This window comes from Candoia aspera, chromosome 4, assembly GCF_035149785.1.
Source record: "Candoia aspera isolate rCanAsp1 chromosome 4, rCanAsp1.hap2, whole genome shotgun sequence".
Lineage (NCBI taxonomy): Eukaryota > Metazoa > Chordata > Lepidosauria > Squamata > Boidae > Candoia > Candoia aspera.
This window is the reverse complement of record NC_086156.1, coordinates 107,134,769-107,147,280: the sequence shown is the minus strand read 5'-3', so window position 1 is coordinate 107,147,280 and position 12,512 is coordinate 107,134,769. Positions and strand designations below refer to the sequence as shown.

The 12,512-nt window shown below is 38.0% G+C and overlaps 1 protein-coding gene across 1 annotated transcript; it reads left to right on the top strand.

The window, feature by feature from the left end:
- Window positions 1-1,825: 1,825 nt before the first annotated feature.
- On the top strand, window positions 1,826-12,512 carry LOC134496942 (vomeronasal type-2 receptor 26-like). The gene is made up of 6 exons (XM_063302656.1): window positions 1,826-2,043; window positions 3,407-3,698; window positions 4,293-5,153; window positions 5,905-6,132; window positions 7,900-8,026; window positions 11,614-12,512. The coding sequence occupies exons 1-6, from the start codon at window positions 1,826-1,828 to the stop codon at window positions 12,510-12,512; spliced, it is 2,625 nt and encodes an 874-aa protein (XP_063158726.1).

Genomic DNA, 12,512 nt, shown 5'->3' with positions numbered 1-12,512 from the left:
TAGACCGATAAATAAAAGTAAAGTAGATAGAAAATCCAAGTGCTGAAGATCTTATTCATTGGGGAGAGATCTATGATACTAGCCACCCCCAAGATGAACTGGTGCCCCTCCCACCCCAAGCGAGGCAGCAGAAACAGGTTTTCAAGTTCTTCCACAAGGCCGGGAGCGAAGGGGCTTGTCTCACCTCTGGGGGCAGAATGTTCCAGAGGGCGGGTGCCACTGCAGAGAAGGCCTGCCTCCTGGGCCCTGCCAGGTGGAATTCCCAAACCAGTGGGATTCATAGCATGCTCTCTCTGCATGACTGGGTGGGATGGGTTATTGTTAGGGGGATGAGGTGGTCCCTCAGATAACCTGGTCCCATGCCATGTAGGGCTTTAAAAGTCATAACCTCCACCTTGAATTGGACCCAGAAGCAAACTGGTACCCAGTGAAGCTCCGGTTCTGAATTATTTCGTTAGCTTGTGCCCTTGCTTCCCAGTAGCTTAGTAGGGCCTTCACCCCAATAAAGCTTTATAGCCCTAATGTCCTTGGAGGTTCTTCAGTACAATTGAGAACATGTGGCAATCAAGTGAAGAACTCAGCAGCAGGCTAGGGAACCAAAACAGAGGTTGGGAGAATGGAGCCCTTCAGAATCCTGTTTCATGCAACCTACCAGGAAATTAATATTGTGCCTACAGCAACAATAGAAGATAGACAAAAGGGTTGCCTTAGATCCTTCAATAGACTAAATGGAATATTTCTGAAAACTGCATGCAGCCTCCTCATGCAACATAAGGGCACTCCATTTTAGTATATCCCACAACTCAGTTCATCTCTTTTCTCTGGTTTGTCCAATCGACCATGTTTTCACATGAGGAATATTTGGGTAGGAAATCTTTCATGCTGGCATTGCATCATAAGATATCCTGGCAAGTTCTTCAAGAGAACTCAAGGCTTTATTGTGCCTTTAGAAAGGAGTGAGCGTTAACTGTCTTTTTAAGGTACAATATATTCATGATCAATGAAAGTGGAACCCAGCTGTCTGATTGGTAGTCAAGTTAATAATTAAAAGGGTTCTATTTTAACCCTGAACTGTCTTCTATCATTTCATGGCAGATTGGAACAATGCTTTATTCATGTGTCCCTTCTCCAACCCTTCATAGGATGATTCCTAGACTGATTTCAGTTGCTACTTCCCTCCCCTGCCAAAGAGAATCAAACAAGAATGGAGATACAATCAACTTGTTTTGTCTTTCATTATGTAAGAAAAACAAATTAGTGATAGTTTCTATGATCTTCCAGTTCACTGTGATTCCTTCGGTTCCATGTCCCCAGAAAATTTTAGTGGCTACAGTCACTAAGGTTACTTAAAAACAAAACAAAGGGAAAGAAATAAAGTTCCATATGATCCTTCCTAGAGTGATATGAATTAAAGTGTTTAGGTTATTGAATGTGTCAAAGTTAATCCTTATTCAACTTGATACTAGACATTGATCAAAACTTTTTCACTGATCTGAACACAAAACAATGTTAACTACCTTGCTCTGGACCCAACATATTGTTTTCAAGACTGCAAAGCAATGGCACTTCTGAGTAAATAATTATTATCAAAATAACCATAATTAAATCAACAGCTTTCTGTCTACTGGCAGTAGCGAAACTAGACATCAAGATTCATGGGTCCACCATCCCAACAGTTGATCCATATGCTCAGTGCTCTATTTTTCAGAACAGTTTTCTGCAGGAGCAGTAATTATTTAAATTAAGATGTGATGCTCAGATATTCTCAGTTATCATTTGTTTTGAATCAATGAAGAGTCTGTAAGAAAGGAAATTTGAATGCAAGATGGTGGTGGCAATAATGCTAGCATTAGCATTATTACCTCAAATGGCTGGCAAATGTCCTCTTGATAAACACACTACTCAGGTGCTTCTTCCTATTCTTCATAAATATTACCATTCTGGAGAATTCAACATTGCTAGCATTACTTCTCAGAGTAATGTCCTTTCACGTGCATTATCCTATGAAACAATTCCATCTCCTGGGTTCTTTGATGATATCCCGTAAGAATCTGGCATACATTTCAATAACAGTGTGTATCTCTCCTAACTATATGTCTGAGCAAGTTGCTTTATAGATGAACTTTTGTTCAGATTCATATCATTTGCAATATGACATCATTCTACTTTTAGCAGAGAAGCATAATGATACCATGTTTCTTTATTAATAGAAGCCATACATTCTATTCTTAATTATGTTTGTGTCTTTCTCAGTTGTTTCTGAGGCTGGGCAGTCCAAGTTGTGTGTGTGTGTGTGTGTGTGTGTGTGTGTGTTAAACCATAAAGGCTGTCATGTGCTAATAATGTTTTGGTTCTCCAGCAAAAGTAGGAAATGTTTTCTGATTGTATTTATTTCAGCGTTTATTTGAGAACAAGAGCTGCAGCCTGTATGAAGATGTATGTCAATTGATTTATCTTTCAAGATACGTTTTTTGCATTGGCTCCCTAAAGTTCATCAGCTAAACTGAACAGTAATCTATAGCTGTTCTAATAGTTTGGGGAAAATGACCAACTTTTCAAAACTGGGACAAACTACATTTCCAGTTCTGAGCTGGAGAGGAATGATTTTTGGAACTTGTTTGTTTCTTGGGTAATAAATGGAAGCTAATTATTCCCAATCTTTGTTTTCTCTTAAAGAATCTCCTTCTTCTTCCTCCTCCTCCCCTTTCTTCTTCTCCTTCTTCTCAAAATATCTTCTTAGCACATTCATGTGTTTGCGTGTCTGCATGTCCGTGAGTGGGTGTTATATCCATTTTATAATACAAATATGAATTCTTCCCACCAACTGAATATCACTCCCTGAGCTTTGGTCCCTGATGGCCATTAAGATGCTATGCTCGGTTTCTTCCTATTGTTCTCTTAGCATATCAACCTCCCTTTTTTATGGAATAGATCAGAGGAATCTAATTAGGACAATGCTTTGGACCACAGGTTAAGGGGTCCAAAGTGAACGAATAGGGACCCTGGGTTTCAGCTTCCTAGCTTATGGAGAACTATCTAGTCAGCCCTGTCAATGAGGGAAGAAGTGTCAGCCACAGATGTATAATCTAAATCAAAATGAATGATTGGCTTGCCTTACTGAATGCAGGCAGATGCAGATTTTTAGATGCAGGATAAAAAAAAGAAAAAATGTTGTATGCATGCTAACTAGAAGTTCCAAATTAAATTCACATGCAAATTTCAGGAAGTGATGCATTAGGGAAGTGTATTGTTTTCCCCCAAGTTACACTTTCCATGATAGAAGCTATATAATCTATCCTCGATGCCGCATCATTTGTTTGACACACACACACACACACACAGAGTATATATAATTAAAATCTCAAATTTTGAAGTACATGGATACAATTTGTGTACTGCTTTGTAGGGTATTGACTCAGCACTACCAGCATATCCTGGCACTGGTATTTGCTGTAAAAGAAATCAATGAAAACCCACACATTTTGCCAAATATCACTCTGGGCTTCCAGATCTACAACAGCCATTTCAGTGCCAGCTGGACTTATCTTGCCTCAATGGAACTTCTCTCCACCTGGAAGAGGCTCATTCCAAACTTCAAGTGTGACAGCAGGAACAATGCAGTTGCAGTCATTGGGGGACCAAACTCAAACGTCTGCCTCCATATGGCCCCCATCTTAGGTATCTACAAGATTCCGCAGGTAAGGAATACCCAGAGCTCTGATGCTTCCTTTACTGGCATGATTAAAATAAGAGGAAAAGTCTGTGGTCTCTTCAGAATTGAGACTAGCATGTTTACTTTCCACCTTCATATTTGACTGCCATAATTCCTCTCTTTATAGAGACTAAAAATATTTAGCCACAATTTTTTTATTTGATCAAAAAATTGCACCACATCTTCCATTTTTTTGCAGAAGATGTGTCCAAAAGAACTTCCAACATACCATTCTGTTTGAAAGGCCCACACCAGGGTCTCATGACACTGAAGTTGAGACTAATAGATGTTCATCCCTGACTCTGCCTAATTGGATTTAGATGACTCTTAGTTTCTAGAGGCTAAAAAGGATTAGAGATGCTTTCTGTGATCAAAAACCTGCATTAACCACCCCGTGTACATACGTAGGAGTAAATTTGGGAAATTCTGTTTCTTTCTGTTGTTTCCCTCTGTTGCTTCCGTAGAGATATCTCATAGGAAACACAGGATTTTAGCAGCTAGAATGCTACAGCTATATTTACCCATAGATATTTGGACAGTTTTGTTTTGTTTTTATTTTTATTTTTTCCTTTTCATAAAGCTTACATATGGATCTGCTCCAGTACTGGGTTACACAAGCCAAGATGCCTTTGTCCAACAGATGTTCCCAAGAGGCACTCATCAGTATGATGGGATTCTTCGCTTACTTCTGCATTTCTGCTGGAGATGGATCGGGGTGCTTTATCTCGATGATGACAACGGGGAGAGGTTTGTGCAGAATGTCCTACCCATTTTCTCTGAGAGGGGCATCTGCTTTGATTTCATACAAAGACTCCCCAAACAAGGATTTGCCGGGGAAATGCAGAAACTTATAGAAGAAGGAGTTGAAACTTACAAGACCATTATGAGAAATTCTTCCAACGTTTTGCTCATACATGGAGAAATCCAGACTATGCCAGTTTTGAGGTTTATGATAGCAGGTTCAGTATTTATGGATGTATCTTCAAAGCCAGGTGATAAAGTCTGGATTATGATGGCCCAAATGGATTTCACTTCCTTTGCTTTTCAAGGTACTTGGAGCATAGACTTCCTTCATGGTGCTATATCCTTGGCAGTCCACTCAAAGGAAGTGTTAGGATTTCAGGAGTTTCTTCAGACCAGAAATCCTATCTCAGAAAAAGAAGATGGCTTTATCCAGATCTTCTGGGAAAGTGTATTTGAATGTTTTTTCTCAACCCCCATATCAGAAGAGTTGTCTGAGAAAACCTGCACTGGGGTGGAAAAACTGGAGTCTCTCCCTGGCTCTCTTTTTGAAGTGAGGATGACTGCTCACAGCTATAGCATGTACAATGCAGTCTATGCTATAGCACATGCTCTGCACTTCATACATTCCTTGAAATTCAAACAAAGGGGGATGGTGAAAGAGCAGAGAGAGAAGCTTCTCAATCAATATTCTTGGCAGGTATATCACAAAGGGAAAATAGTTTACCGTATCTTTGTGTGCAAAGGAAAGTCCCCAATAAGTTAGAACAAAAAAAAAAGGTGACAACCCTTGGTATGAAATATTTCAACATTAGCTCTGCTTACCATTAGCTGATGAGCAGGCCAATGTTTTGGACCCAAAAGAAAACTGAGGAAGCAGTGCTGTTAAGCTTCTTTTCCCTACAGAAAGGGAATGTTCTTGTCAGTGTGTTTTCTTCTACCAATGTGGGAAAAACCCACTTGCAGCGAATGCGGCTTGTGTCTGGGTAGATTGCATAAATACAACAATTGCCTGTGATACTGCAAAGGAGAATTGCATTTGAATGTCATCCACAGATGTCAAAATTATGACAGAAAGTATGGCATTTTGGAAATTAATAACAGATCACAAAGTTTTATGGAATTACAGGGATCTGCAATGAAAATTAACTTGATGGATTATTATGTCTTATGCTATCAGAGAGGATTTAGAACAATATATGTCCCTCTGTCTACTTTGGATGAGCAACTCCATCCTGCTCCAAACTTTGCATCAATCTGAGATCTTAAAGTTAAATCACATATCTTAGAGTTGCTGAGGTTGAGAAACACTGCTCTAGCCTAATGGGATATATTAGCAATTCTGTGTTGCTTTTTCAAAGGTATGATAGTAAAATTCTCAGTAGTAGAATATTATCTGCCTGTTGATCCCTATATGTTGTTTTGAAAGTTTTTCCCCAATTTGCTCTTAGCTCCATCACTTTCTACGAAAAGTATCATTCAACAACAGTGCTGGAGATAAAATTTCCTTTGATCAAAGTGGAGAAAGAATAGCTGGATTTGATATCATCAACTGGGTTACATTTCCAAATCAGTCTTTCTTTAAAGCAAAAGTTGGAAAGATTGACCCATACGCTTCTTCAAAGAAAACATTCACCATTAATGACAGTGGTATTTTATGGCCCAACAAGTTTAATCAAGTAAGGATCCATGTATTTCCTGAGGTATTACCAGCTTTAATAATATGTGGGAATGACCTTGGGAGACAGGGAGAAGATCCACAGCCAGGGGAATGGTGAGATAAGAGGCAGCTTAGTCTGAAGAAGCAAATATCTCAGAAGGGACCCTCCCTAGTTTCTTGGGCTGTAAAGGTGATGGGGGAGGAATGTACTTTCAGACTTGCAAGATTCTGTTAATGTAACCTTACAATAGGGACGCGGTGGCGCTGCGGGTTAAACCGCTGAGCTGTCGATCGGAAGGTCGGCGGTTCGAAACCGCGCGGCGGGGTGAGCTCCCGTTGTTAATCCCAGCTCCTGCACACCAAGCAGTTCGAAAACATGCAAATGTGAGTAGATTAATTGGTACCGCTTCGGCGGGAAGGTAACGGCGTTCCGAGTTGTCATGCTGGCCACATGACCTGGAAGTGTCCTATGGACAACGCCGGCTCCAAGGCTTAGAAACGGAGATGAGCACCGCCCCCTAGAGTCGGACTCGACTGGACTTTACGTCAAGGGAAACCTTTACCTTTACCTTTAACCTTACAATAGAGTAGAATTTATATACATAATTTATATATAATAGAGTAGAATTAGTTAATCCTTGTGGACTACCTCACAAGGCTGACACAGACGTTATAGCAAAGTTTGAAAAGTGATCTATTCAGGGCCAAAACTAACAGATGCTGGTTGCAGAGTAGCAATAGTAGTCTCCCAAACAGTCTTCCCTCTCCACCTTAATGGGCTGAAAAACAGATACTATATGGCACAATGTAATTATAGCTCCTAAGGTACACTTCACATGGGTGATATCACAGACAGTGTCCTGCTGTCTTCTGTGGATGAAAAGGGAAAGGGCACTCTCTCAACTTTCACTTTTGGCAGAAACAAATATCTTTAACAAATTAGATTCAGATGGCTCTGACTCTTTCTCAGGTCCATTAAGTGAGTAAAGGTTTAAGATAATCTTGAGAGAAATACCAATCTATTGAGAAGTTAAGCAACTGCCAAACCCACCAGAACTATACATTTTGGAGGGCATGAGAGTTGGCAAAAACAATGATCATACAAAACTGAAAGAAAAATCTATACCAGTTTTGCAGTAACAGATAACAATATTCGTTATCTGTTAACATTTTAATTAGTTTTTTGAACAATATCAGAAAAAATGGAATTGTGTTTGTAACATAATTTGCCAGCTCCCCTTTTCCTTTTTTCTTTAGTTCAGATGTATTATGATGTTTATGTTTTAAGTTAAATTATTGTGTTGACTCTATTCCACGCATGTGTATTTTTATTTGCTTCAATAGTTCAGCCCAATAAAAGTTATACAAAATATTAAAAAAAAAAAAATCATATCCAAGGACCATAATAACAGCTAAATGTAAACACTACAAGATAATACAATATGACACATGGATATATACATGTAGCCAACTACATATAAACAATCTATACAGGGAAGCAACACCAAGAAAAAAAATCAAAGTACAGAAGATTATAGAGATTTCTGATTTTGGTGTTGTGATAGATATATCGAGGAAACATTTGAAACAGAGGACTTTTTTCATAGTTACATTATTAAATGTTACCATTTCAGTAACTCTAAAAGCCCAATACATAAAGAGCATACCTTAACAGTTTTGCCATACCAGCATCAAATTTGTTCTTAATTATATATCCAATTTTGTTTCAAACTCTCTAGACAAATTTAGTGATATGACATCTTGATACTTTTCCTTTTTTATAAAGACACAGCCTATTTCAGTATGTAATGATAACTGCCATCAAGGGTTTTATAAGAGAAAGAAGGAAGGGAAGCCATTTTGCTGTTACGATTGCCTTCCATGTCCAGAAGGGAAGATTTCAACCCAGAAGGGTGAGAAAAAACATACTTAGAATGTTCAGATGTTTTGATATTTGACCTATGCAGCTCCTTTTGTGTTTATAGTGATGTATGTGATTCATTAGCATCATGTTTAACAGTTCAGTTCATGATTTTGTAGTATGAGTTTGAGATTATTTCAGGTTTTGTGAAGGAACAGGGACATGGAGAAGAGCAAGAGATTTAAAGATTAAACATTTTTGTTTACCTTTTGGAGCATTTATCACAGTGTTTTCTGAAGGCCTGATTCCGCAAGACCACCTTTTCTACCCAGAACCAAACCATCTGGCCCACCCAGAATGTACATTCTGGTAGTCCCTCCATTCTGGGAGATGAAGGGGATTGAGGTCTACATTTTTTTTAAGTTGTGTAATCTATATTCTGGAATAGTCACCCTCTTGAAGACAATCACCCTCAAAGTGGGCCTTCTGGAAATCATTCAGGAGGCAATTCAGAGACTGAGGAATGTTGCCATTGGCATGTATTTGCTTTTTTAAAAAAAAGTTCATTGGATTAGTTATTCTCTTTTTAACATATACTTTATTGTTTTAGCATTTTTTTTTTATGTTGTATTGATGTAAAGTGCCAGCAGTTGGCATGGATTATGGTGGCCTAGAACAATATCATTGTAATTATCATCTTCAGAGCCAGTTTGGCCTAGTGGTTAAGGCAACGGGCTAGAAACCAGGAGTCTGGGAGTTCTAGTCCCGCCTTAGGCATGAAAGCCAGCTGGGTGACCTTGGGCCAGTCTCTCTTTCTCAGCCCAACTCACAGGGTTGTTGTTGTGGGGGAAATAGGAGGAGGAAGGAGTATTAGGTATGTTTGCCATGTTGTGTTATTTATGAAAATAATAAAGGCAAGATAGAAAACAAATAAAAATAAATTATTATTACTATTATAGACCTTACCACAACTACAAGTGGTGATGAATAGAATAGAAGCCAATATAATATTTCTCCTGTGCATAGAACTACCATTCTTAAAGCGATGGAGCAGATCTTAGGAAGGGTACTAAAAGTAAAATAAGTGAATGTCTCATTAAAGTGACACCTGAGGGTGGCTGGCATCATAGCACCCCTTAGTGCTTGTGTTCCATCTCCACTTGGATTTTATATTTAATTTTTATTTATATTTCTAATGGTAAATTAGGTGAATATGTCTTTAGTATCATTTTATTGTAAACCGCCCAGAGTCCACATTTGGGGAGATGGAGGGTGACATAAATTTAATCAATTAATTAATTAAATAAAGTGCATTCCAAAACTTTGGAATGTATCTATTTATGAAGGAGTTTTGATCTGTCATACTGAAGGGTCAATAAAAGAACTGTTTTTTTGGGGGGAAAGGCTCTTGTGTACCTGACATCAACGTTTGGCTTGATGAAAGGTACGTACTCTCAAAAGTGCATATTTTCATTGATGGAGAGCTCAACTGGTTCTTCATCAATGAAATAGTAAGAATGCAGAATATAATTCGATATGGCCAATATTTAATCTGACGTTTAAAAACAGAGTTGTATTATCCCATGTACCCATAATTATTCTTTATCTCATTTTATTCTTTATATGTTATTTGTTGTTGTTATTTCTTTGTTTTTTCTTTTGCTTTCTTCCAGTTTTCATGTTCCTTTCCTCCCACGCCCATATGATATATGCAATTTATCTATCTATTCCATCCATTCATCTATGATGTCCTTATCTGGACTACATTAATATGGAGAACTAGTAGATGGCAGCAAGGAGATATAGCTCTGTAAATCCATCTAGTGGTTGAAAATTTTTCAGTCTACATCTGGTAGCCCTAGTGTATACCCAGGCAATAAGGCTGTAGATATCATTAATGTATCAATTAAACAGTAATGGGGTAAAGATACAGCCCTATTTTACCTCCTTTAAAGTGAGGATAAGTTCACTTAAGTCTCATTTACGATTTACCTGAACCTGCACAGTAGTATCAAGATATAGTGATATTAACAGTTTAACAAGATGGCCATCAGCTGATGTTGTGGCAGGTTTTCTCCAGAACCTCACATTTGATATGGAGTTACAGGCTGCCTTTAGGTCTATTAAAGTGGCATAAAGTGTGTCTTTGGGCAGATTTAATATTCCTTGGCTAGGTGATACATTGGTCCATAGTTGAACGACCAGGTATAAATTCTGCATGTTCTGGGGTCAGAATGGTCTCAGAAAACATATAGTTTAAAAATTTGTAGTATAAAAATCTGGTATGTAATTTCCTAATTATAGATGTAGGAGAGATCAAATGGCCATTATTAGGTGGGTGAGATTTTACTGAGTATCAGAAAATAGGTGCCAGAACAAGCAGTCCTCTTTGCTTGTTACAGCCTGTTGGAGTTTAGCTCAATTCTTTAATTTTGTTAAATTAAAATAAGTTTTGTTTGAATAATTTTGTTTTATTTTTCTCCTTTAGAAGCCTCTTATGACTCTCTTCTAGAGTATGAAAGGATTCCTGTGAAGAAAGTTCATTGTAGGACTGGGCATTCTCATATGGAAATGGTACCAGGCATTTCCCTGCAGCACATTCTCTATCAATCATTCTCAATCACTGATTGAATTAAAGAGGGGTGGGGCTAAACCAGTTGAGCTAAACCAATAATTTGTTGGAAGATGGTGATTATTTCACAGGTGGTGCTAACTACACTCATAGATTGTTTCCAACAATCAATTGCCAGAGCAACAAAGAATTGAGCTATAGCGAAAGACAGGTTATTGGACCATACTGGGTGGCAGTAACTGTTGATAGCAAGGGAATCAAGGGCTTGTAAAGATTGGCTCCACTCAATTAATAGTGAAAGATCCTGACAGGGGTAGTTGGTCACTTGCAAGATGGAAAGACATGCAGAGTCCATAGATAATCTCAGCCTGTAATGTTTAAGAAGGTATAACATTCATAATAAGTTTATTCACCAATTCTCATGGATGGTGTGAGATCTGGATTATTAGATATTAGTGCTAAAGTTTTTTTTAGAGAACTTTATTAATTTTCAAAATACAATTAAAATACCAGATATAAAATATAGAACAGATAGAAAACAGAACTAAAGAAAAGAAGAACTATAAAAGTGCAGAACAGAGAGAGAACAGAAACAGGAAGTGACTTCTGACCTTCTCCAATACAGATATAAATACATTTACAAATATAATCTCTTACCATTAGTTAAACCTTAGTATCATTATTTCTATCAAATAAAACTGTTTAATCATTAAAACCTAACATCAGAACTTCATTTTTTTTTCTGACACAAGCATGTACTCTAAAAGTGGTTGCTAAATAAAAACAAATCCAGAAACGGTCTTTTCTCTTATCAGTGCTGCTAACTTGGCCATTTGGGCCAGCTCCATCAGTTTGATAACCCAGTACTCTACTGTAGGTATTTGTGGATCTTTCCATCTTTGTGCATATAAAATTCTTGCTGCTGTAATCATATATAAAAGCAAAGTCCCATGTGTTTCTTTAAAAATTTAACCCAATTAATTCCCTTCAGAGTTTTGACATTATAAAATGATGTTTAAAAAGAATCACTTTAATTTGTTTGTTTGTTTGTTTATTTTCTCTTCCAGACATGGATGACTGTGTTCAGTGCCCAAAAGGACAATTTCCAAATGATGCTGAAGATGGATGTCTTCTGAAAGAAATCACTTATCTGTCTTTCAAAGAACCTTTTGGGACTGGTTTGATCATTCTTGCTCTCTTCCTTTTTTTAATCACAGCTTTGGTGCTTGGAATTTTCATGAAGAACCAAGACACTCCCATTGTCAAAGCCAACAACCGGGATCTCACTTATGCTCTCCTTATTTCTCTCCTGCTCTCATTCCTTTGTGTTTTACTGTTCATTGGCCAGCCTGAGAAGGTGACGTGTCTTCTTCGACAAAGTGCTTTTGGCATCATCTTTACAATTGCTGTGTCATGTGTCTTGGCCAAAACTGTCATTGTGGTTCTCGCTTTTAAAGCCACCAAGCCGAATTCCAAAATGAGGAAGTGGGTGGGGAAACCCCTCGCCAACTCCATTGTTCTTTCCTGCTCTTTTGTTCAAACAATTATTTGTATGATATGGTTGGTGACTGCTCCTCCATTTCCAGATTTTGACATGCATTCTTTACCTGAAGAAATTATACTAGAATGTAATGAAGGCTCCAATGTAATGTTTTACTGTGTCCTCAGCTTTATGGGTTTCTTGGCTGTTGTGAGCTTCATGGTAGCTTTTCTAGCCAGGACACTGCCTGATACTTTTAATGAAGCCAAGTTTATCACCTTCAGCATGCTAATATTCTGCACTGTTTGGTTATCTTTCTTCCCAGCCTATTTAAGTACCAAGGGGAAATATATGGTGGCTGTGGAGATCTTTGCCATCTTGGCCTCCAATGCTGGGCTACTGATTTGTATTTTTCTTCCCAAAATCTATATCATTTTGGTGAAACCTGAGTTAAATAATAGGGAACAGCTAAGAATAAAACATTAA